Source organism: Lutjanus erythropterus, chromosome 18 (genome assembly GCF_056507025.1).
Source record: "Lutjanus erythropterus isolate fLutEry1 chromosome 18, fLutEry1.hap2, whole genome shotgun sequence".
In the NCBI taxonomy this organism is placed as follows: Eukaryota; Metazoa; Chordata; class Actinopteri; order Lutjaniformes; family Lutjanidae; genus Lutjanus; species Lutjanus erythropterus.
Window position 1 is genome coordinate 34,078,794 of NC_139334.1, and position 27,645 is coordinate 34,106,438.

General features: G+C 40.4%; 1 protein-coding gene across 1 annotated transcript in view; it reads right to left on the bottom strand.

The window, feature by feature from the left end:
* The window catches only part of gabrb1 (gamma-aminobutyric acid type A receptor subunit beta1), a 97,204-nt gene that overhangs the window by 34,294 nt on the left and 35,265 nt on the right, over window positions 1-27,645 (bottom strand). The window contains exon 4 of the mRNA XM_084741961.1: window positions 9,654-9,874. Coding sequence (XP_084598087.1) covers window positions 9,654-9,874 — 221 coding nt within the window. The remainder of the gene's footprint in view (window positions 1-9,653; window positions 9,875-27,645) is intronic.

A 27,645-nucleotide genomic window follows, 5' to 3' on the forward strand; every position in this document is an offset into this window, starting at 1 on the left:
ATGTCTGAAAGAAGATCTAATAAATGTGTACATTTTGAACAGTATTTCTGATTGACTTTAACATTTATGCTGCTTCATTTCCTACATTGATGCTACTTTGCACAGTCTCTGATCCCAGTTATTGTGTATAATGTGTATTTTTGATACTTTATATTGCAGCTGTACATAGTGTTCCACGGTTACTTATTTATGTTCTTTCCCTCGCCTCTCCTGATATCTTTATTTATGTCTCTTATATTTCTTTAATTGATATTGGCTCTTTCAAACTTTTTTATTTTTCATATTTTTCTGCACTTTTATGTTTGTCTTATTGTTCAGCAGCATTCAGGGTGGAAGGCAAATGAAGAATTTTATTGTACAGGGAAACTTGCTTGTAACTGTGCATATGACAATAAACGCTTTGACTTATTACCTTCAAAAACTAGTGTATTTCTATACAACTGCACTTATGAAGTTGTATAGAAATATGCCAGATAAAAAAATGCCAGATAAACTGCTGTATTTAACCCTGACAGATATATAAACAATACATGTAGACAATATCCACATATATAAAAGAACTGTGATAAGAATGTGCATACATACACTGTAAAAAAAAAAAGAAATAGTTGAGATGACTTAAAATTTCAAGGCAACATACTGCAGTAGATTTGAGCCCAGCTCAAATTCTTAAGTTCTGTCATAATCTTAATGAAATACTTAATTTTTCTTCTTTAGATAAACTTGAATCTTTGAGTTTTATAAAAGTTTTTAAAATTCAAAAGTTGGTCACACTGATTTGTCTTTTTTTTTCAGTGCCTGAAAAATTTAATAATTTTAATTGAAAATATGAAAATTTTAACATTTCAACATGTTCACTTTAATTAATTGACTCTTTTTTTTAAAACAATGTTTTGAGTTTATAAAATTCAAAGCTTTAAATTGATCTAAAGAAGAAAAGTAAATTGTCTCAACAAAATATCAATATCTTGAAGTTGAGTTTTCTCAACTTTTTCAGTTTTTACAGTACGTCAAACCAGGCACATACATTTTCAGCTGAGACAGCTGCAGGTGAGCTGATAATATGATATGAAATATAAGGCAAGGGATGTAATCTTATGACAAAACATTGTTTGTGTTTATTTTTATAAACTTAATTTTAGATTATTTAATAGTCACAAATTTTACTCATTTATTGCTGTAAGTCAGTGCACGGTCATAATTAAAAGCAACCTAGATGACTGTATTTTTATTTTTATGTATTATTTACTTTTCTGACCCTGACTGTAAAGAGGACCTCGTACACTGAATCATGCTCTATATGATACTCAGGCTCATGTCGAACAGTAAATCATCTCCACAGATCTCATGTTGTATCTGTGGCAGGTGTTGTGTATATGACAGGATTTACAGTCACCATAGTGTCGACCTTAAATGAAGTGTTGCCATGATAACCATGTCGGCTGTGTTCCTGTGCCGCTGAGGCCTGCTGCTCAGCCACCTGCCACACCGTCACCAAATCCTGTGCATCATGATGGCGCTGACCAGAGCAGGCCAAAACCGTCGGCACACGCTGCGCATGACAACCAAACATGAATACACACAAATGTAAAGGATAAGATCAGATGGCAAACGCAACGGACAATATGACACACTGTGGTCGTCTTTCTCGACGCGCATGAAACCAAAGTGATGAGAGAAAGACAAGAAAGAGAGAAAATTACATCAAATGTGTCTGTGTTCTATTGTAGCGTACAGTCTGTGTCAGGGTTATAAATGTTATGTTGAAAATGTTGAAAAAGTGAACTAAAGCATTTAGTATATGAGGAGAAAAAACATGTATGATACATGAAACCAGACCAGCTATAAACCAAATTAAGAAAAATGTGGTATATTAAAATTATTGTCATAATCTCCTTTAATTATTATGACCACCGGCATTTCTGTTCCTTATTTCCATAAAATTAAAGTGGTAAATATGTTGAAACTCTTGCAATAGTAAGAAAAACTGTAAAAAAGAAAAAAAACCCAAAAAACTAATAATTCTTTTTTCAGACCCAAAGCAAAACTAGATTTAGAAGCAATTATCATTTTAATAACTGAAATATCACAGTACAACCTAAATTGAAATTTCAATTTCTCAGAATCAGAATCAGATTTACTGTCTGATAGGTTTTCACATAGAAGGAATTTACTTTGTGTATGTGTGCATAACAACAGGCAACAGATGGTGAAGCACCTACTGCAATGCAACCATAACTGACAGTTATGGTTGCATTGCAGGTAGGTTTTGAGTAAAGGGTTCGTATACCATAAGTTTTCTTATGCAAACAATGCAACGTTTTAATAAAGTATTTTTTTAATAGTATAGTCTCAGATGCATACAGTACTGTAATGGTATTGTAACCAAGCATCCTGGGTTCACCAAACCATATAAACTTAATAAAGAAACAATGAATGGGACTAGAAATCCAAACTTCTCAACTTGCACATTGTTATTTATTAATACTCATAAAAATATTTAGGCCTAATATTTAAGATATATGTATTCATATAAAATTTCCTTCCATTTGGATTAAACAAACTTATAAATTCCACATGATACAAGTCAAATCAAACATAAATGAAGCACGTAAGAATGAGATCTATATAATAGAACTAATTAATTCATTGTAGTAATCAACTTAAGGTTCTTATTTGGATGTATGTAAGTTTTTTTTTAATATAGTATAATGTTTGTTTAAGAAACAATAAGTTGGACAAGACATCAAACCTCTCTATTTAATCAGTTTTATTTATTTTGAACAATTTCTTTAGAACTTAAATTAGAATATTACAAACAACAGGTGGCTTTGCAACAATATAACAGATATAGAAATCTAATATAAATAAATTGTATATAATTTACTCTTGATGTGGTCTGTTCAGATCAGAGCCTGCATTTTCCACGGGATGTTCTGTCTATTCAGAAGGTTCATTGTTTTGGCACCAAGCAGATTAAATTGCCAGTAACTCTATTTAATTCCAACATGTAACAACTACATGCTCAATTTATCATGTTTATAACACCAAAAAAAAAAAAAAAAAAAATAGGAGAAACAGAATTAAGAAACTTACAGTTAATTTTGTGGCAATGTCTGTTTCTCTCAATACACATTGCGTCTAGCGGATCTTGAATGCTCCTATATGGTGATGCAAAGCGGCTCCATCACAGTTGAGATGGCGTTAAACCTAACAAAACGGTGTTTGTTCATCTCAAACTGTGCCTAACTTTAGTGTATCGGAGCATATGTATAGTGTGGAATTAATCTGTAGATGCTCTGACACAAGAGGAGACCAAGTCTCTCCTTGGATGTCGGCTTTTGAGCTACAGCAAAACAGACAGACTGTACAGGCTCTGCTTTTAACCTTGCAGGTCTTAATGACTTGTGTGAAGAGAGAAGTGCGAAGAGTCAGCAGTCAGTAAGATGCATACAGTCATAAATATGCACAGAAATACATGCTGATGGGTCCACTAGTATGTGAGGTTAGCTGTACCACAGTTGCGCACACACACACCCCATCACAAGACCCAAGATCAAAATGAAAGCAAGTACTGCAAGTCAAGAAATCAATGAAAAAATATAAAAAAACAAAGTTTGAATAGTCTAAACTTTGTCTTATAAGAGAGAAAACAGAACATGACAAGTACATCAACAGTCCATATAAAATCACAGCCATTGACTGAAATGGTCAGTGACACTATGATCAGTGAAACCCTGACAGCCACTGTGTGTCACAGCGATTTGAAATGTCAGAATTAGATGCTGATCCAGGACAGGCCTTGATGTATGCCAAAACACCTTATTAAAATGTGCAGCTTCGCCTCAAAGCTAAAAAAAAAAAAAAAAAAACCCCTCTCAGCTGAAAACTGTCAAGTCATCACTCCTCTCCCTCTGAAACGCAGAATGCCTTTGAACTCGGAGGACTGAATTATTGACAGTGACCGGCCCACTGTTTCCTCGGTTAACTCCACGCGGCTCACTTCATCGGAGTGGCGCTCTGCTGCAGAGGGCACGGCCATGTGTACACTGCACCAGGAGAGGCTTCATAAATGATTTACCAGCTGGTTCTCCCTCAAAGCTCCAGAGGAGACACAGACAGAGCAACACTTAGCCTCTGATGGAGGCCTTTGAGGAATGCTCTCCATGCTAATCAGCTGCTGCTAACTGAATTCTGCAGTGGTTTTGTACGGAAACATGGCCAAAAGTCATAGTCTAATTAGGATGTGCTGGAAAACAACGCACATACACACACAGGTTGTGTGGCCACTCTGAAAAAGCCAATGAGCTCTAAAATGTGAGGCAAACATTCATGTAATTATTAATCCAGACTCATTAGGCAGCCGTATTGCTTGAAAGCGAGACGTCTTTCTTATTTACTGGTCATTACATAACACTTAGTTCCAACGTCGCACTGTGATTGGCTGACAAGATGTACTAGAAGGATAAACATGATGCACCCTGCTGCAGTGGTTCCCAAAGTTGGTGTTGCATAAAGCCAAGGAGCTCTAAAACGAGAGTCAAACACTCATGTAATTATTAGTTCAGAGTTGAGAGGCAGTCATATTGCTTTAAAGCGAGACATTTTTCCTAGGCACTGATTATTATACAACATGTTGCAATGAATGCCAATTTCTCATGATTTTCTATCGAACTCCCTGCTGCAGTGGTTCCTAAAGTTTGTTGTTGCAGCACTCTGGTGTTACCCTGAGGATGGGCAACCTGTACACATCCCAGGTTGTAAAATGCAAAACTGTCACGCTCCTTGTCATTTCTGATGCACAAGGTACCCTTTAGCATTGGCATAAAATGCTGCCAGAGAGCATATTTAAAGGCCTCCACACATGATCAGCGGTAAAAACATTCTGCGCTGGCTGTCCCGTTGTTTTCCTGTGGAGAGGGCGGTGATGCCCGACGAGGATACCCTTGGTGTGGCTCACCACTCAAGATTTCCCCCCCGAGTGCTGCGCTCAAAGTTCAAGTTACTTGAGGGGAGCTGCGTCTAAACTCACGTCTGTGCAGCAGAGAAATTTTAAGTTTCTTTTGTAGCTTCTAACTGAATCTCTGTGGTTTGAAAATCAAACTGTTGTATGTTCAAGTATCTGCTTTACTTTACTTATTTCTTATTTACTTTAGTTTGCTGCCTAATTACAAAATAAGTGGGGACTTTTATTGCAAAGAATTTATAGGAAATGAAATATTTTGTCCACAGTTTATGAGCGTATATTAATTAAATGCAGACTTTCAAGCAGGTAGTCCTGTTGTAATGGAGTACAGCTGAGGCAGCACATGTATTTGGAAAAGAGGTGAAAGAGTTGCAGAAGTTACAGACAGAGATGACGAGCGTTTACTGCCTCTCCACCGGAAAAGGGGAATTCACCCGGATGTCATGTTTCCATCACTACCAAGCTCACAAAAACTCCTGACTACTGCAGAGTCATTTGACCCAGAAATGAAGAACAACTGTACACTTTCCCACTCAAGAAAAAAGCCAGAAGTTAGTGGATGTTAGTGTTTTTTGTGCAGTGTAAAAGAGGCTATTCTGATGCTAAGGGGTATTTTGTGCATCTGAATGAGACGCTGAAGGGCATGACAAAACATCACTGGGACGTGGCATGGACACAGCAAAATGTGTTTTCATTTTACACAATAACATTACTACATTAAATACAGTACTACTAAAATCCCTGGTAAATATGCAATTATGACAAAGCAAGGGCTGCTGACATGACAGCTCATATTTGCCTGCTACACTTTCTGGCACAAATTTCCCAGGTGCACAGCAGTCAGAAATAGTGACTGTCAGAGCGAGTGATGGGAAGATTTGTCACCGTAAATAGATCGAAATAAAACGCTGATGCATCTCAACTGTCAACACAGGCTCATTTGCAGGGAAAAACAACTGCAGCGACTGTGCCTGTTAAACTCGAGGTACACGTTGAGATAAGACAACACTATTAAGAAAAAATAAATAAATAAGTGTCCCACTAGAATGCCCGGCATGCAGGGGTGTATCCAGACTTCTTTGACTGGGCTGACTTATGCAGAAGTGGCATGAAATATGTGCAGATGCACGAACATGTGCACATTATTGTACCATTTCTCATATCCACTATAATTGATTATCATTAGTGTTTAAAAATTGTATTTAAAACATTTCTAGTCCTGCCAGTCACAACAGTGAGGCACCATACTTTCTTTAGCTCCTTTCTATCTCTTTTCTCAGACTGTGCGACTCAAAACTACATCATGAACATTTATTTTAAGGATCTGTGATTTAACTACATTAACCTAAATGAATTAAACGTAGGTTACATATGAAAGAAAACAATGCACATTTAAAAATACATGTCAGCCCCCCAATAGCTCAGTTGTTAGAGTGTGTGTCCCACATACTGAGGCTGTTGGTCCTCTGCAGCGGCCACTGGTTTGCCTCCCACCGGCGGCCCATTTGCTGCATCCCCCTCCTCTCTCCACCCCACTTCCCTGTCATATCCTCAGCTGTCACTATCACAATAAAGGCAAAAGCCCAAATAATAATAATAATATTAAAAAAAAAAAACATGCCAACAAGTTGGTTTAAAGTAATGTCCCACCTGTCACTGGACAGAAGTAATCATTCTTGAGCATTAACAGGATGGTACTTCGGGTGATTCCAAGGGTGACCACTGCCCCACAGTGCCCCCCTCTAGAAACACCCCTGTCTGCGTGATGACCAGAACTCAGACAGTACTAGTTCAAATATGTCCAAAAAAACTGCTGACTTCTTTATTGTAAATGATGGAGAATAAGCATATATAACACACTCAATGTTGTTTGTTTACGATGAAACCTAATATTCAGATTATAATCAGTTTAAAAGCCCAAACAGAACAAAAATGCTCCATATAAACACCTCAGTCAAAATAAACAAGCCCCAAACTGGAATTTCAATTGGTTCCTGAAGGGTTGTTTAAACTCTCACACAGACCAAAACCGAAAAATTCAGCCCATCCTCACCAGAGAAACATCCTTGTGGGCTGCTAATGCAAGCATATGTTCATTTATTATTTGGCGGAGCCCCCTAGTGGACATAGTAAACACAACAGGAGAAGTTATAAGGAGCCAGAGTCCAGATTTGGAGGAGGTGGGTGGATGGATCACTCAAACCAGCATAACACTATAACCCAGGATACTTGGGTTATGTAATTAAGCCTGTCATGTGCTGAACAGAGAGGCATCAGCACCCTTCAGATTATAATGTTTCATGTTTTGTCTAAGAAGTGGCAACCTGTTTGGTACGCAGATATCTTGAACCTTGGATAAAGTGCTAACAGTGTTTGTGGAATTGACCTATGTAAAGTAGCGTCCTCCTGTCTAATGTCCTGATGATACATGATTGTGTATATACTGCATAAAACTAAGTGTACCTTTAAGCATTAGGATCAACTGAGGCTCCACAAGTTTATTTTTTGTTCATCAATGTGACTACTGTCAAGAAGTACAATTTTTTTCTTCATCTCTTTCAAAATAAAGGCAACAAAATGACTTGATTAGGTTTGGGCAACAAAATTACTTGGTTAAAACTGCTTATATGGAGGATACATAAGTTAAAAAGTGTTAATGATTGGTTTCACACAGAACACAAAACCCGGTCTCCTGGTTGAAAGTCATCCATCATTGATCATCCATCCACCTCGTGTCCTCCACAAGTGGACTTTCTCACCTTTTACACTACGTCACCTGACTTTGATGGCACATAAAGCTAAAGGGGTCCATCCAGAAATGATGCTAGAGGGGTACCTACAGCGCTAGAAGGGCACTGACAAAGCAGCTGTATTTGGCACACTGAGATTGAGAACGGGCTGTACTTTACAGATGGAGATAAAATATAACACCTTGTTAATATTAAACCAGTATTTCCCAACCATTTGACTTGTGACCCCTGTCAGATCAGTGTCTGGTTGGAGCCCTTTGCCGTGCTTCAGATGTCTGAGTTGTTAGCGGTTCACCAAAGTGACATTCCCCCTCAAAATTTCTCAGATTGTTTCATTCTAATAATCACTTGAGAACAAAGACATAAAAGGATTATTTCAAAAAAGGCAAAGATTAGAGAAAAGTAACAACATTTAAAATGGATTTATGCATCAGAACTTTCTTTATTCCTCTGTCTCTCTCTCCTGTTAATCATCTCATGACCCCTCAGACCTATCTGGCGACGCTCTTTGGAAACCATTGGACAAACCTGACTGTATCTAAAGGAGGACCACACTGTTAAAAAATTCAAAAGATGAAACAAAATGGACAAATAATTAAACGGCGGAGCAAATAAAGACGTGATTTGATGGGCTGGACATCTATTTGGGCCACCAACTGGATTAATGCAGGCCCCAGCAGGGACCTGGATGCATTGTTGAGTCTGATGTTCACATTAATGTGAAATAAACTCAATAGCATCAGTGCCACCTCTTCCACAGCACACTTCTGTCAGCCTTCAAAGAGCAGATGTGGCCACAGATTCTGTACTCAAGTAAAATCACAGATACTAAACAAAAAAGTAACCCTCTGAAGAACTTTTCTACAGTCTACTTCTTTGCAAAGTGAACTGAACCTCACCTTTTCTTCAATGTCAAGTCTTCCTCTTTGTCTGTTTCTTCCTGTTACATCTTTATTATCTTTTTTATGTTGTTATGCACTGTTATGTCTCTCACCGTGTCTTCGTCTTGTTACGTCTTTTTACATCGTTATCTTGTTACATCACATTCATCTTGTAAGATCTTTTATGTCATTTTCGCCTGGTTATGTATTGTTACATCATTTTCGTCTTGTTATGTCGTTTTCATCTGAAGTCTTTTACGTCATTTTTGTCTTGTCATGTATTGGCAGGTCTTTTTTGTCATGTTATGTCCTTTAATCTTGTTATGTCGTTTTCATCTTGTTATGCTGTTTACATTAATTTCATCTTGTTACATCTTGTTGCGTCTTTTGCAGTTTTAGTCTTTGTACATCTTTTTATGTTGTTTTCATGCATTGCATCTCCAAACTAAAGCAACAAGACAGTTCTGAAAATGTAAGGAGTAGATAGTTGTGTTAAAATGTAGGAAGAAAAGGTAGAAAGTTGCCAGAAAAATAAAGTATAGATGCCTGAAAAGTCTATTTAATTACAATAATTGAGTATTTGTACTTCTCATTTCTGCCAAAGACCACATAGAAATAACTTACAGTAGTTGGTCCTGCTTTTGCCCTCTCATTGTAAATGGTGTATATCCAGGTCCCAGTTTGTATATGCAGAGGAAACAAAGGAAAGAACATCGTGCCAAAGCCGACCTTAACAGTTCAGACTTTGGGAAGCCAGGTCAGGAACTGTTTGCTCTCAATCAACCACAAATTTGGGAGTTTCCAAGGCTCGATCTTCAGGGTCTCTTTTAATTATTATTCACATGCTTCTATAAGGCCAAATTATGTATGACAATAAATTAATCTTATTTTCCGTAAACTCTGTCTCTTGGAATCCGTTAATAAAATATAATGCATTTTGAGGGAAATGCAGAGGAAACACAAGAAAGAAGTTTGTACCAAAGAGCACCAAAATTCTGAACAGTTCAGTTCTGCAATCAAAAGTACTATGAAGTGCAGAGTGGGGATGTCTCCTACCTGAGACCATAGAGCACGGTTCCATCAGGGTGCAGTCGGATCATCCGGTTCTTCACTGTCACGCCGTGGACGAAGGACTTCTTGTCATTAATGAAGTAGGTGTCAGGGACCCACAGCTGGTCTGCCACCCGGTTGTCCAGGGTGAGATTGAGAGGAATGCCTGTGTAGGAGAGGCGCTTGTCTCTCCAGGACTGCTGGAAGTACATGGTGATGGTGTAGTCCTGCGGGAATGACAGAGGCAAGAGGAAGGTTAGCACATTGACATCAGCAGGCCGATGACTCATGGAGCTGTCCTGCCCAGTGCAATTTCCTGTGTGCTGAGTTTGAGGTTCAGACTTTCAGATTGTGCCCAGCATCAAACTTTCTTTTTTGTAAGTAACAGGATTTCATAAGTTGTGTATCAGGATTTAAGAAACTTCAAAACTTTGGAAACTTTGAGCCAAAATCTAGAAACTGACCTCGGCAAGATTTCAGTGGTTGTCCTGATCTCTGACTATACAATACTGCTGGACAGCCTGGAAGACTCGGTTGGACTGTATGACAATCCAAAAGTAGCTCATATCTATCTCCAAGGTTGGGAACTGTTTTGTCTCAGTCAGCTTCTATGCATTTGAGTGGACCGACATGAGGCTAAATCCTTGCGTCTCTATTTTTTTTTTATTAATATCATTTACATTCTTGCTGCCAAATTATATAAAACATTAAGATCAGTTATTATAATTATGTAGACAATCATGCTGACAACCTTATTCTGTCAACTACATTACAACTGCAAATATGTTTTTAGAGGAGATAATAATAATATAATGATCAAAAACACATTTTCTGTTCACACAATGAGGACATGTTGTTGCAAAATTGTTGATACTGGATTTCAGTATCAGAATTTTCAGTAAATTATTCACTGACAACATATTGCATTTGTTTTCTGCCAAAACAAGCAACCATGCAATACAATATCCAGTTGTCTACAGAATTACTCAAAAGTCCGCAATGACTTGAGATATACATTTTTTTTTAACATTTAACAAAAATCATAATAATTCTAACTTTGACTTAAGTGTTTGCCCTTTACTTTGTGTATTGCACAAATGCACCCAAAATCAAAATATTTCCCCAACCTTAACTAAGTACTCCAGACTGTGGAAGTCCTGTTCTGTGTATGCCTGGAAACCACCCCAACCACCTCTTTGCAAATCCAGTACATTAAACAAATGTATCGTTTTAAAGAAATGTTGTTTTTCTCACACAGATTGAAAGACATTCACATCCTATCTTCAGGACAGAACTTGCCTGGTCTCAATCAGCCACTAAGCATCTGAGCGGACAGTTGTGAAATGGGGAATCCCCCAAGGCTCAGTGTTTGGATCTCTTTTAATCATCATTTCCAAGCTTCAGTTAGGTAAAATGATGTAAATCAGTAAACTCAATCATCATAATTTCACAGACAGCACACAAATGTATCTCATTCTGTCAGATAGAAAAATTAGCCCTCTCTCCTAGAATCTATTTTTATACAACTAATTGGTAACGGCACACACACACATAATCAGGAAATGTTGGTAATTAATGGAGGATTAAAGTGCTTTTATTGGACAAACCTACCAAAAATCACAATATTTTCCTAATTTCTACCAAGAACCTCAGGCTGGGTGTGGAAGTCCTGTACTTTGTGTCCCTGCAAACCACCCCAACACCATCTGTATGGATCCAGCATGTTATACAAATGTATTGTTTCAATGCAATATTTCAAACAGAATTCAGGCTGGAATTACATTGTTACCACAACAGCATTAAAAACAAAACAATTTATTAATGTACAAAAGTAAATTCTAGGAGCCAGGGCTGGGCAAATGCAGTCCCATGGGTTCTCTCATATCAATGACTGAGGTCCTTCTGCCAAACACAGACGAATCTGAAATAAATGTCTTTTGTGCAAAATAAGAAAGGCTGAGATTCTGCACTCATCATGTCTTTGAAAACAAAAAGTTAAACTTTAAGAGTCAGATCAAATCAATATCAAAAGCTGCAATCTGTCATCTTCAAACCACAGCAAGGAACAGAGGATTCATGTTAGGTTAAGGTTGAGTAATTAGGTGTGTCAGGTTTAGGAGGCCACAGCTGTTATTACAGTGTGTCAGATACATATTTTATCAGCATTTACTGCAGATAAATATATAGGTATTGGACTGGATTCAGTATCAGCACATCCTTAATATTAAAGGACTTGGATCAGGGCCAAAACAAACTTGATTTGTGCATCCCTATATTCACTGTATGGTGTCAAGTACTGCGATAATAAAGCCTGTTTGAGTTTGAATTTTATACCATAAGTCATGTTAAATCAAGCAAATGTTCACTGGTGATGCAATGTTTAAAAACTATCCAGCTGATTTAATACTAATAGTTAATTCCGAAATATTTTACCACACCCTCATAGTGTACTTTTCAATTCTCTCTCCCTTTTTTACTTTTAATCTAGTGCTGCAATTAATAATTATTCTTAAGTTAATTATTCTTAAGTTACTTCTTACATGTTTTGTCAGTCCAAAACCCAAAGATATTAAGTTTAATATTATATTAAATAGAAAAAAGTGTATTTAAGAGGCTAAAAACAGCACTGTCTGCCATGTCTGCATTAAAAATTACTTCACTGATCAATCAATCAAAATAGTTTAACACTGAACAATCAGACACTGTTTTGCGTTGGAAATAGAAACTCTTTACAATAAAGATATAAAATGTATATAGGTTGATACGTTGATGTGTTAATCTTACTGCAGTTCACAGTATAGAATATTACAGGTCACCCATTCTTGAGGACTAGGACAAATCATGTCCTACAAAAAAAAAAAAGATTAATATAAACACTCTAATTCCAAGTGTTTGGGGGAAATGTATTCATTAAGAATTTATTAATGTATGAAATATGTGTAATTTATGAAATTTTTTGTTTTACTAAAACTATCAATACCTACTCAACAAAAGTGCTGTTGTAATAATCTTTGTTTTAAATGTTTTTTGTAACCTTTATAGTTGTGTCCAAGATTATAACTCTGTCAGATTTTTATAAAAACATGATTTAATCAGGCATAAAAAGGGTCAGCTATACACTAAGGACCCCTGTCTCACTTCTTGGTTTAAAAAAAAAAGCAGGAATACTGCTCAAACACTGGTAAACTATATTTTTTGATCAATTTATTTAATAATATTACCATCAGATGTGTCTCAACCATAACATGTCAACTCTGTAGTCCTTCTAAATTAAAGCTAAATAAGAATTATGGTTTAAAAATGTGTATTTTGATTAACATTAAGAGAACTCTGAGACTCATCCTTGGACCAGACACGCAGAATATTCCCCCAAACTGATGTTTTCTACGTGTGCTTTTTTTTTCGGAAGGGGCAGACAAGTCAGGCTCGGGTCATGTGAGTCAGTGGTGCACGGTTTGGCTACATGAGTATTAATATAACACTGTGTTTGTGTATGAGTGTGTTAGTGTTGCAGTGTGACAGTGGCTGAATAGAATGAATAGCAGCGTACTTGTGTGTGTGTGTGTGTGTGTGTGTGTGTGTGTGTGTGTGAGGGAGAAAGAATGCATGCGCAGTTGAGTCGTGCGCCATGATTCACAGTCTGGGCTGTCAGAGGGCAGAGTGCCGCAGCTTTCCATGCAGCCTGTACCTTCTTTTCAAAAATAACTTGTTCCAGCCGCAGCACAGACTGCTGAGGTGGATTATGTTGTGTAACGTCAGTTCTTATTAAGCAGCGGGAACAGTCACCGGCCTGCTCGCTCTAATTCTCTCCGCTGCTCCTTAGAGAGCCGGAGAGCTCCCTCCTTCACCTGCCCTTCAGTGGCTCCTGTCACCACATCAGCCCCAACCCTTCAACTGTTCCTGCTGCAGCCCCGTGGTCAGCACATCCATCCGCTCCCAAACTCCACCGCTGCTCCTCCACATCTCCATCCCATCACCGAGTCCCGACAGCTCACATAATTTGACCTAAGTATCAGCGTTACTATAACAGTGAAGCGTCATGTCTGTCCACTTCTCTGAGCTGAAGAATCTGACAGCTGTCTCCTGCACCACACGCTGCATCACAGCACACCCAATAACTCTGTACAATGACCTGTAAAATGTCAATACTGCATGATAAACTCAACAAACACCACATTTAAAAATAGAAGCACTGGGTATTGATTTGCATCATCTGGAGCTGTCTTCTTCATAGTAACAGCCCATAGTAACACTCACAGTTCAGGTACTGCAGTGGTACAGACAGACGAGGCAAAAGTGCACACAGTCTGTACTCAAGTAATACAGTGAAAAAAAAAAAAAGAGGAAGTATCGATTCAACTTCTTTATTCAAGTGAAAGTAAAAAGTACAGGCTCTGAAATGTACTCAGACTATAAAAATAAGATGACGTCCTCTGAAGGACATTTCTGTGCAAAACTAAATGAAGCTCCTCTGTTCTCTGGTTGAGCCTCCCTTCTCTGTGTCTCATCTTATTACGTCCTTTTTGTCTTTATTATGCTGTTTTCCTCATGATGATGTCACATCCAAGATGGCGGCGCACAGCGGTGCAGCGGCTTCTCGAGCTCCCGGGACCAAGCCTTACTTTAAAAACCTCTGAGGCCGTCTTTGGCACTAGTTTAGTGCAAAACTCGCAGGTGAAGTACAGCACAACCGAACTGTTAGCCATCAGAGGAAGTTCGGCGATCACAATCTCACCAAAGCTGAAATCCGTACTCGGAAGGCACCGGCTCCTGAGGTCAACGGTGTGGCGCAGCAGAGTACGTGGAGACGCGGGCAAAAGGAGACGATGTGCCCGTAAACAAAAGAGAGGAAAGCGGGCGGGCATGCTAGCCCGGCTAAAGGCTAACAGACCGCCGATTCCAACTCTCTTTCTGGCCAACGTCCGTTCTCTGGACAACAAGGTGGACCTGTTACGTCTGAGGCTGAGTGCTTTTACGGAGATGAGGAACTGTGCTGTTCTTTGCCTCACGGAAACCTGGCTTAACAACAACATGCCGGACTCAGCCTACCAGATCGATGGACTACAGCTCTTCCGAGCGGACCGCGACTACCGTTCGGGCAAAACACGGGGAGGAGGACTCTGTATCTACGTGAACGAGCGCTGGAGCACGAACTGCGGACTGGTAAAAAGCCACTGCTCCGAGGCGATTGAACTGATGACTGTAAGATGTCGGCCGTACTATCTGCCACGGGAGTTTACCGCGGTGTTCGTCACCATTGTTTACATCCCGCCGGGTGCTAATGCTAATGCTAACGAAGCACTACAGGAGCTACACGACACCATTAGCTCGCTGCAGACGAGGCACCCGGAGGCGTTTTACGTGATTGCAGGGGACTTCAATCACGTGAAACTGACGGACACTCTGCCCAGTTTCTACCAGCACGTCACCATCCCCACACGTGGAAACAACACTCTGGACTGCGTGTACAGTAACATCCGCGGTGCATACAGAGCCCTTCCTCGCCCCCACCTTGGCCTCTCCGACCACATCTCCATCCTGCTGGCGCCAACATACCGCCCCCTGTTGAGACGGTCCAGGCCAACCAAGAAGACAGTCACTGTGTGGCCAAGGGACTCAGCCTCTGTGCTCCAGGACTGTTTTCAGTGCACAGACTGGCAGATCTTCAGGGACGCAGCCACGTGTGAGGGAGAGCTGGACCTGGAGGAATACACCTCCTCCGTCCTCGGATTCATCTCTAAGTGCACTGATGATGTCACCACCACCAAGACGCTAACCTGCTACCCGAACCAGAAACCCTGGCTGAATGCTGAGGTCAGAGCTCTGCTGAAAGCCAGGGACGCTGCGTTCAGGGCAGGTGAGGCACCAGCGCTCAGAGAGGCGAGGAAAGAACTGACTGCAGGCATTGCAAGGGCCAAAGCCACATACGCAAAGAAAATCCAGGGTCACTTCACCACAAACGACCCCCGGCGCATGTGGCAGGGCATCAAGTGCATCACGGATTACAACACCAAGGACGCACAGTGCCCCAGGGACCCCTCCTTGCCAGACGCACTCAACAGGTTCTACGCCCGCTTTGAGGACCCTGACACCCCCCCCAGCACCAGACTTATACCACCACCCGGTGACACACCCCTCAGTGTGACCACTGCAGACGTGAGGAAGACCCTTCAGGGAATCAATCCCCGCAAAGCTGCAGGCCCCGACAACATCTCAGGGCGGGTACTGAGAGACTGTGCACACCAGCTGTCCGAGGTGTTGGCGGACATCTTCAACACCTCACTGTCACTGGCATCCATCCCCACCTGCCTAAAAACTGCCACAATTGTCCCTGTCCCCAAGTGCCCCACAGTGACAGGCCTAAACGACTACCGACCCATAGCTCTCACCCCGGTCGTCATGAAGTGCTTCGAGAGGCTGGTCATGCCCCACATCAAGAACGCCATCGACGTCACTGTGGACCCCCATCAGTACGCATACCGGAAAAACCGCTCCACTGACGATGCCATCTCATCGGTGGTCCACACAGCCCTAACCCATCTGGAGAGCAAGAACTCCTACGCCCGCCTGCTCTTCTTGGACTTCTCCTCAGCATTCAACACCATCATCCCACAAACCCTGGTGCAGAAGCTCACCTCTCTGGGATTGAGTCCCACACTGGGGAACTGGGTCCTGGACTTCCTGACTGACAGACCCCAGACTGTCAGGATCCACAACACCGTCTCCTCCTCCATCACCCTCAGCACTGGCTCGCCCCAGGGCTGTGTGCTGAGCCCCCTCCTGTTCACTCTGCTGACGTATGACTGCTCGGCGAGACACCCCAGCTGTCATATAGTGAAGTTCGCGGACGACACAGCAGTGGTGGGACGCATCACGAACAACGATGAGTCCAAATACAGAGAGGAGGTGGAACACCTGGTGCAGTGGTGCAGAGAAAACAACCTCTGCATCAACGTCAAGAAGACCAAGGAGATGGTGGTGGACTTCAGGAAGGACAAGCACCCCCCCGCTCCCCTGTACATCGGAGGAGCAGCTGTGGAGGTGGTCTCCAGCTTCAGGTACCTGGGTGTGCATATATCTAACGACCTCACCTGGAGAACCAATACCTCCTGTCTGGTCAGGAAGGCCCACCAGCGTCTCTACTTCCTCAGGAAGCTGCGGAGAGCTGGACTTGGTAACTCAGTCCTGAGGAGCTTCTACCACTGTGCGGTGGAGAGCGTCCTCTGCACCTGCATCACTGTGTGGCATGGCAGCTGCACCGCTGCCGAGAGGAAGAACCTGCAGAGGGTGGTGAAGGCAGCACAGAGGACAGTGGGGAGCAGCCTTCCTACCACCCTGGACCTCTATACATCACGATGCAGGGGGAGGGCCCTTCGCATCATGAAGGACCCCACCCACCCCGCCCACCAACTGTTCCAGCCCCTCCCCTCAGGCAGGCGGCTGAGGAGCATCCAGAGCAGAACCACCAGGCTCAGGAACAGCTTCTTTCCCGAAGCTGTCAGACTGCTGAACTCGAGCCATGCTCTATAGACCCCACCCCCCCCAACTCTCTCCATCCCTCCCCACCACATACCTGCACCACACACACTTTACCGCACTAACTCACTTTACTAAACATGTGCTCTTAAAATACTTGCTCATGCGTGTTTCTCTTAGACCTAGCATTAGCAGTGCTGATCTCAGCCTCTTTATCCTTGTATCTATTAGTCTTACTTGTATATTTGCCTTACCTTATATTGTCTTGTGTATATTCTTCTCTTGCCTTATTTGCGCTCTTTAAATACTTTGTTTTTAATTATTTATGGCTCAATCCTGGACCCGAGTACCAATTTCGTACCATAAACTGTAAAGGTGAGCTGGTATGACAATAAAGTACCTTGAATCCTTGAATCCTTGAATCCTTGAATCCTTTTTATGTCTTTTATATCATTTTAACGTTATGTATTTTAAAATTGTTTTTTGACTTGTTAAGTCTTCTACGTCATTTTTTGTTTTGTTACATCTTTATCAGCTTGTTATGTCTGTTATGTTGTTTTTGTCTTTATATGTTTATGTTGTTTTTTTGTATTGTCATATCTTTTATTTTGTTTGTGTTGACACTTCTTACCATGTTTTTTGTCTTGTTACGTCTTTTGTGCTGTCTTGCACCTTGTTACCTCATTTTTCGTCTTGTTCACGTTTTTTGTCTCATTACATCTTTTTTCATCTTGTTACATTTTTATGTTATTTTTGTCATGATATGTCATTTTCATCTTGGTACATTTTTTTTGTTTGTTTTGTTACATTGTTTTTCCATCTCATTATGTCTATGTCATTTGTCGTTTTGTTACATATGTCATATGTGATATGCACTGATGGATACACCGGGGAATCATCCTTGTTATTGTTCCATCCATTTGGGTTGAAATCAGTTCTTCTGGTGGTGGACAAAAAAAAAAAAATCAATATTACCCCTCAAATACATTTCAACTAAAGTAATGAGCCTCTTTTGAAAATTGATGAGTAGAAAGTACAGATATTTGTGTTCGAATGTAGGGAGTAAAAGTAAAAAGTTGTCAGAAAAATAAAATATAGATACCTGAAAAATCTATTCAAGTACAGGAATTGATTATTTGTACTTCTCATCTCTGCCAAAGAGCACATAGAAATAACTTACAGTAGTTGGTCCTGCTCTTGCCCTCTCATTGTAAAATAAATTCTCAAGTTAAGTACAGATACCTGAAAAATCTACCTTAGTACAGTAATTAAGTATTTGTACTCAGTTACTTCCCACCTCTCAGTATAAGATGCATTTCTCTGGTGTTTTTGTAACACTGGATGTATCACATAGTGTATGTGTGTGTTTCTGATGTAACTGAGCTCAGGCAGACACCACTACAACCAGCCAGTTAATGGACCCTTTCACTCCGTGTTGGCTGGAGGAATGATGGATGGCAGGCATGCGCCTCTTTCTGTGCTGCCATTTATTATCTGGATAAGATAACCGGTCAGTCGTACAGGTGGCTCATCACAGGCAAATTTCCCTCATTTGTGCGTAGAACTGAGTTACATGACCTACATCAGGTGAGGTCTCATGACCAGTTGTCCTCACTGCCAGCTCGTCAAATACAGCAGCCCTACGCTTCAAACTGTGACACTGTAGGTACCTCTCTAGCGTCAGTTTTGCACATGCAGGGAAATAATAAATATGCAATGTCTGGGTAGACTTTCAAAATAAAGGCACTTGGTTAGGTTTAGGAAACCAAACTACCAGCCCTGGCTCATTCCCTTGACAGATACTGAGGAATTGTCACCACCTGTCAGCGACTCATGCAGACACACACCGGGCTTTTCAAGTGACTTCAATAAAAACCCATCTGTGGCTGCGGGGTTGTTTATGCAGTATAAACAGGGAGAAAGCCCACAGGACACAAGACTTTCACCTAGGAGACTTTGGTTTATGTCCCATGTGAAACCAAAAACTTGTAAGGTGGTGGCATTTCGGCTCAGTTGGTTGCCAGTTCGCCCCATGTTCCCAGGCTTTAAGTTTTCTGCAGCAGCTGTGAGTTCAACTCCCACCTATGGTCCTATGCTTCATGTCATTCTTCACTCTTCCCCAAGCAGTTTAAAGTAAGTGCTCTATCTCATTTCTACACATTTGGCAGATGCTATAATGCAGATTCTGTCAATCCTGTAAGTTTTCAAGAGTTTCTTGATGCAGAGAGTCCCAGTGTTTCTCAGTTGTCATCATTTTCTTTAGGTGTAAATTTCTGGTGTAAACTTGACATGTTGGATTTGGAGTTTGAGAGAAAAAAATAGGTTAATGGTTTTTCCACAGATCTATCCTCTTAACCCCTTAAAATGCAACCGATTGACTCATTTAATGTCCCTGGGTCACATTAGAAGGTGTGCAATCCCCCTTAGGGTTGGGCAATTGGACGACAATATTGTCTCTTGATGATGGGCTGAATCCATTGCTGATTGCTTTTTTTGTCCGATTTTTAGGGCAATATTTGTCTTTTTTTTTTGCTAATGTAAAAGTCTGCAGAGTGACAGCCTCTGCTCTGCACCACGCTCTCATCCAGCAGCGCAGGACACACCCACTCAGCTGACCATGAGTGAGCTGAGCTGGGTGACGAGTGAGAGGAAAACAGCCTGCAGAGTCAGACTCTTTAAACTCTTTCCACGCGGTAAAGTGAGCGTTTATTTTGACCAAACCAGAGTTGGTGATTGTTGGAAGAGTGGACAGACTAACAAAGACATTTTTGATGAGTTTTACATGTTTTACTGTCGAGTTTAGATGAAATGTGTTTTCCAAGGCATTAACGAGTCAATTAAGATCGCCTTAGTTCGGTAAAAGAGAGAAACTTGAATTCATAAGGTATATTTTAAGGTTGTATGTCTCTGTTTAAAATGGAAGATAAGTGTGTAGACATGTAATTTGTAGACACGTTGTGAGTTTATTTTGTCCACTGGACGTAGTGAACGTACGCAGCATGCGTAACATCATGAATTTTTTGCTGCTTGCGCAAATCTCCCAGCTAAGACCCGAGAAGTCGGGAGAAGGTGGGTCGGGGGACGATGGTATCGTCAATCACCGATGGATGGGCTGACGATGATCGCTTGGAAAATTTTAGCATATTGCCCGACTCTAATCCCCCTACCAGAGTTTCACAGAACAGTGGCCCTCGAAATAAACAGTTTGCACAGGCCCTTAAAAAAGGCTCTGGTGAAAGTCTGGCATCTCACCCAAACATCCACCACACTCTCTTTACACTGCTTTGTTGGCATCCTATTGACTTTGCAGGACTGTCTCCTTGGACTTTGACAGCACATCAGAACAGAACTCTAGAGGGGCTCCTCCAGAAATGACACTAGAAGGATGCCTACAGGGTCACAGTTTGAAGCACAGGGGCGCTGACTAAGCTGCTGTATTTGATGCATTGGGAGTGAGAACCGTCTCACAACAAAACATGTTATTTTATACTATTACAACATCTCCCCTAAATAAAGTTTTTCTCCTACCACACAATATAGAACATCAAAAATAAAATGATCTAAATTAAAATCTTCTCTTGCTTCTTTTTAACTGGCCTGGAAAAATATAAACACAGGATTGGTTAGTCTGATTTCACGGAGAATCGGACCCAGTGGCAGGTTTTAAGGAGAACTGTACAGACGGAGCAGATCTTTTCGCTGATGGTCTCGCTGACTCATGTAGGTCATACACAGCCATCAGTGATAAAGTGAGGAATGAGGTAAAGTGAGGTCTGAATTCATGTGTTTGAGTCTGCCATGGTTTCCCTCTGTGTATTTCAAACCCTGTGGCCCACTGGACCTAAACATTAGAGAATTTTACTCATTTATTTTGTTTATAATTTTTCTCTTCTTCTTTAGAAAAAAAGGTCAAAAACTGTGCAGCTGTGAAGATGAGCTGATTTTTATAATGTCTGAAAAATTAAATAGTTTTAATTGAAAATATAAAAAATTTAACATTTACTTTACTTTACTCACTTCATTTCAATTTACTCAATATATATTTTTTTAATTTAGTGTTTTGAGTTTATAAAACTTAAACATTTACATTTATCTAAAGAAGAAAAGTAAATGATCTCAACTAAAGATCAGTAGTTGGCAAAACTGAGAAAACTTGTGAAAAGAATTTGAGTTGGGCTCAAAACTCAAAAAATTCTTCTGCAGTAAATGAAATTTTTGAGTTTTCTCAACTTTTTCATTTTGACAGCGTACCTGCCTTTGTCAAAATAAAAGATCATTTTACAAGTCAAGAAAGTCACAAATGAATTCATTTTGTCTTTGAAAACACAGCATTCAAAGACTGTATATTATCAAAGTCTTTGTAAAACTTTTTGTAGCTACTGATTTTTTTTTAAACGTGTTGAATAAATTACTTATTTATAACAACACATTAGGTAGTATTATTTTCAAATCTCCAGTTAGGTTTTGGCACTGACTTAAAGTAGGGTCTTAAAAATATTATGGCTTTTTTCACTTCTGCAATTCAGGCAGTGATTATGTTATGACAGAAACTATAAGACTAATCCGGCAAATTATCACAAGTTAACAAGCCGCCATTGCTGCAGTGGCATCTCCCAACAGGTTGAGCACGGATGAATGTGAGCCATCATAAGAAGTTTACAATTTTCTACTTATACACTTATTTTTTATGTAACGTTACTTTTGACAACAATGTCTAGGAAGTCAGGAACAACCTTTGCAGTTCAGCTGCTCCAACAGTCAAGTCAAAGTTCAACTTTGGAAAAGAACAGACTGCAAAATACACAAAACTTTACGTGATGTAGAGAGCTGCTGTCTGAGAGCAGAGATTCACTGAGTGTACAGAGGACCTTTTAGCTGGCAGGAAAAAAAATCTCGCAAGAGTCTTACAAATGTGGGGTTCTCTTCTAGACACAGGCACGACTTGCCACTGCAGCAATGTCAATGCTGCGAGATGGTAGAACACACAAAGTGGTTGCTGGATTCGTCTAGAAGGCCACGCTGGGCCCTCGTCAAAAAAAAGACACTTGGCCACTGGCCCTTGTTAAAAAAACAAGCAGGAACTTTGCTGGGGGAAACCCTGGACTGTCATAGGTACACTGCAGTTCCAAAGCAGAAATGCTCAACCACGACGCCGTCTGCTTGTTTTGCTCATAATATGAGTTCTAGCGTGTCAAAACAACACATGGACATGCTAACAAGGTTTGAAACTTGTTTTTTTCTTGGATGGAGTCTTTAATCTTTAAATCATGAAGATTTAAAATTTAATTGGTACAACAAATCCTGCAAACTAAACAACTGAAAAAGCACAGTTTGTAACTGCCTTCCAAAGCGTTCCTGTTTGGGGGACAGTCTCTGCACTGGGGTGGCTGGTGATGTCAATTAGTGCAGTACAAATATCCTCCTGTGTTTGGCGCCAAACATGGAGACAAAATAAGGGTAGAAACAGGATTTTCAGGAGCTTTAACATGCTGAATTGTCTCTTTGTAGTGTTGTTGTTTTGCTGCTCTGCAAGCTGATGTGTGATGTCTGAGCCTCAGGGAACATGTGTTTCTGCTGCTGTCCCTCGCTCTCACACAACATTCCAACAATAACACTGTACAGTGTGTGAAATGCATTGTGTCACAGCACATTAAGATGGCCTGCGCATATTCTGCATCATGGAGGCACCACACTCGTGCTCTCTCTTTCCAGACATTTTCAACTGTGTGAAAGTAGAAATCATCTGAAGCGTTTTTCTGTCTGTCCTCAAAGTATGTTGGACAAAATGATTATAATCCCTCACCATGTTAACCTGATTAAACTGCCTTTATTTAACAACAGGGGTTCAACAATACATCAGTCTAGAACAGAGGTCTGCAACCTTTACCATTAAAAGGACCATTATTTGCCAAAAAAAGAAAAAAAAATGGAGCCGACTCTGTTTTCCCTGAAGACTTTTCTTTTTTTAATTTGACAACCATAACTACCTTATGGACCAGCCATCAAAATGTAGTCGACAAAATAGCATACAAGCTACTTTTACCATTAAAGAATGTAAGATTCAGTTTACACTGTAAAAAAAATTGTTGAGACAACTCAACATTTCAAGGCAACATACTGCAATAAATTTTTGAGTTTTGAGCCCAAATCAAACTCTTGAGCTTTGAAATAAACTTTAAAAAGTACAATCTTTAGTCAAGATAATTTACTTTTCTTCTTTAGAAAAACTTGAATGTTTGAGTTTTAGAAACTCATTTAAAAAGTAGTTCCAAAATTGGTCACAGGGAGCTGTGAACCTGCTTCATTATTATTTTGGTGCCTGAAAATGAAATAGTTTTAATTGAGAATGCTAAAATTTTAACCATCATTCACTTTCATTTCAATGAAGTTAATCAATGTTTTTTTAAAAAAAATACAACTTCTTTGGGTTTCTGAAACTCAAAGATAAGTTTATCCAAAGAAGAAAAACTAATTCGGTAAAACCTTTTCAAAACTTAAGTTTGAATTTGAGCTGGGCCCAAAACTCAAAAATCTATTGCAGTATGTTATCTTTAAGTTTGATGGTTTTTTTTGAAGATTTTTGTTTTTACAATGTGGACCTACAACAATGATAAATGAACATTAAAATAATAAAAAAAAAAAAAAAAAAGCCACAAACAGCCATTGGAGAGCAGCTAAAAAGCTGCATGTGGCTCTGGAGCTGCAGGTTGCAGACCCCTGGTCTGGAAGGACATGGATCTGGATTGATTTAATGATCAGTGATCCATCACCATCAGTACAATTTAAAACATCAATCCATATCAGTATCTTTAAGATACCCCTTTGTTTTGAAATTCTAATGACCGTCTATGTCACTGTTTCAGTCCAAGCTCAGAAAGACTCAGGAAATATGGACAGACAGTAGAGGTCATGGACGGAGCCGCTGTGACATCATCCTCTGGTTTGTGAACTACCGTTTTGAAGCCTCATCTTTGGAATTATGCGGGCTGACATCTTGGTTTTTTGGAACCAGTACACGAGCAGTACCAACAAGAGCGCGGAGCTGGTGGGTGGCGTACTGCAACTTGGACGGTGCTTTGTTTTGGCTCGTCCATTCAGCAGGAAATAATGGCTGCTTGCCTGGTCACAATCTTTCTCGTATTATGGGTAAACAGTCACTAAATGATGTTTCTGAAAACATTTTAAGCGAGAAATAGGCAGTGTAGTAACAGAATCTTGATCCATATTCCTTCTTGTGATTTTATGATACTCTTTTTTTCCTGAGGTATCCTGAACATATCATAATCTTTGCCATTCATATACCATTTGTGAATGGAGTGTTAAAGACCTGTAGACAGACTAAAAACCCAATTAATTTAGGGTTGTGTAAAATAATTTCTCTCATAAGAAACTGTCCTTGTACCATTGACATGCCAAATGAAGGCATTTTTGAGCAGCCCAGGTGTAACAGCCAATCTAAGATACCTGGTTGCCTTCACTGCATATTGATTGGCACTGAGGAGGGTAGAGTAAGAGACAAGGACAGGTACAGAATAAAAAGAACACGGCTGATCATTAGCTAACAGGAAGCGCAGTGGTGGAGGTCTTCAAAATCTGCTCAAGGTCACTGAGAAAAAAAAACATGACAGAGGTAATAAAGCAAGCAGAAACAAGGCATAAAAGTAATGTAAAAGTCAAAAAAAGGACTTCGTTGAAGTAATTTATACCAGCTCCTAAAAGCCTCGCAGGCGTTCTGATGAAGCACTCATCAGAATGCTTCAGTTGACTGCAGGTAACCTTTGCAGAAAGCTGCCAGGAGAACGTTGCATCACTGCTCTTCTATCGAGCTAATCTGAGGTGCAAAGCTGCAGTTAAGATTCCACTCACAGCTCTCACAGCTTTCCAGCATTCGTTGCAGTTTGCAAAGATGCTTATGCACGCATTTCCCAACAAGCTGGAGGCAAACAAACTTTCTGAAAAAAGGCACGCATGTACTTGAGGCACATCTGAACACTTTCCCTTTCTGTGGTCATACAAGACAAAGACATGGGTGGTTTAAGCATTAAGACAGCCACCGCTAGTTCTTTAACCTGCTAACTGGAGCCTTACATTACAGAGGGTGTTTTATAAGCAGAGGGTCTCAAACTCAAGAGGTCTTTCAATACATGTGAAAGTGACAGTAAGGAGAAATCACCCTTTTCCTTAATGGAACTATTGTGGACTGCCATGAATTATTGTACGGGCATTTATCGACCTCCAGAGGACAATTCTGAATTCCACCATTAAGCCAATAACTCTTAAACTAATGGGACGATTCACATAAAACGCACCAAAGAGTTCCCTGTTTGATTTAAAACACCCCAGAGAAAACATGTCCCAGCCTTTGCCAGAGGAAAGTGCATCTGAAATTTGACAAATCAAATTTTAAAAAAGCAGCTGTAAAACCTCTGATACAGTTTGACCTGACAGCTTCAACTTAACAGTTCAGATAAATGAAAGTAACCTACTTAAGTTATATTGCTGCAACTTAAAGTTGCTGTACAGTACCACCCCATCACAAGACAAAAGAGCTGTGATGGAATTACAATAACACGACTTGACTTCAGTCCTTGCAATTCACATCCAAATATCCAACACTGATCGGTCATACCTCTATGTGGACCTTTTAAGTTTTTTTTTTTTTTGAGGATTTTGCCTTGTATTAGTTAGGACAGCTAAACAGCAGACAGGAAAGGGGGGGTGGAGAGAGAGAGGGGATGACACACAGTAGGCGGGAGTTGAACCAGGGAGCGACACCAGCAGGTGGACAGTCTATCAATTGAGCTACAGCGCTGGCTGATTTAACTAATATTTCCTTATACATTGGGTCGCCTTCTGTAACCCACTAAGTGTGATTTACAAAATTAGCGGGGGACTGCGCTACAGTTCCATGCACGACTATATGATTAAACGTCACCATCCTCGCTAGTCGGCACCAGAAATACTAGTCGTTTAAACTATTTATCAATAATTCATTCATGCACGATGCCAGTTATCTGTTGCCTCTAAGATTTTATGCAGCCGCCTGCCACTAGTCGGGGCTGCAGCACTGTCAGATGGCAGCCCCTCTCGCCCAGTGTGTATGCCTCGATTGCTGAGGCAACCCCGAATGTTTATATCAGCAAAGTCGGACAGATTACAGCTCATAAAACCAGTACAGTTTGGTAGTGTTTTAATCTAGAAAATGGAAATAATGTTGAATGTAGACTGTGACAGAATAAGCTGATATATATTCACTCAACTGAAGAAACACATTAAGCACAAACATAGACATAAACCTGCAAGCAGAGCTGCTGCTGCTGCTGCTGCTAGCACTGCTAATGTTAGCCACACTGTGTGTCAGGCTGCCTGCTAACATCAGCTCTGGATCCTTTACCTGCAGACTCTAACTGTGACCCTCTTCAGTCTGAAAAGGTGAAGCATTTAGTGAGTTGTTGTCATGTTTTGTGCATTAATGCAAACTACAGCCCACTGCTAATAGCAGAACAATACATGCATTGAAACAATACATGCATTGAAACTATGCATACATTGTATATAACCTTCTGTTAGAATACTTTCACTTTCAATACCCTAACTTTAATACAATACTCAGCTACTGCACCAAACTGCAACCCTGTAACAAGCATCTGTCAGGTTATGTGATGCAATATTATGCTGTTAGCTAAAGTTATGTAGATTCTGGTGGAAAACTCGGGCAGATTAAGTGATCTGTCTTATCTTTAAAGAAGTTAATTTGCTGCTCAAATAATTTAAGGTGAAACACCATTGTGAGACCAATGAAAAATTCATGGATTTCACTGTGCAGTCCAAAATTGTTCTACAAGATGTGACTTAAACAATCCAGCACCAGGTGTTATTCAGTGATACCTCATTCAAATCAACTCAGCCAGCGCAACCGCTACATATACGCGCATCATGCACTGTGCGTGGGGCACCAAGTGCTGGAGGGAGCAGAAAACAGCCCGATGATGGGCACAGAATGTATTTCAAAAACTATCAACTGATTCTTTAAAAAGTGTGGTGAAGACTCAAAACAGAGGGAGAGAGAGGGAGAACCAATATGATATAAAAACTTGTCTCTCTAAAATGTTGTGGTGTATCAGTGAAGTGTATGAACTCTTGCAGATTGGAGTCTCTGTTTACAATGAGAAACAGACAGATCCCTGTTTTACACTCATCTCTACTATGAAATCTCAGCATTTAGCTAACTGAAGACGTGATTATATGTCACTTTCTCGGGTCTGCCAGCAACATCTTTGAAATCTGGTTCGCTTTTCAACATTGAGAAGCTTAGCACATGTAGGCCTACAGGACACAGAAAACAATAAATTTGATGATGTTCTGCTGGGTGCCAAGCTTTTGCAACTGCTATTGGAGCACAGAGCCAAAAAAAAAGAGCAGGACTTAAGACAGATCATTTATATTTAGGGCACCCAAGTGGTCAGCTGTGGCCCTGAACCTGGACTCATTTCGTCTGTAGTCTTAGAAACACCGCACAAAC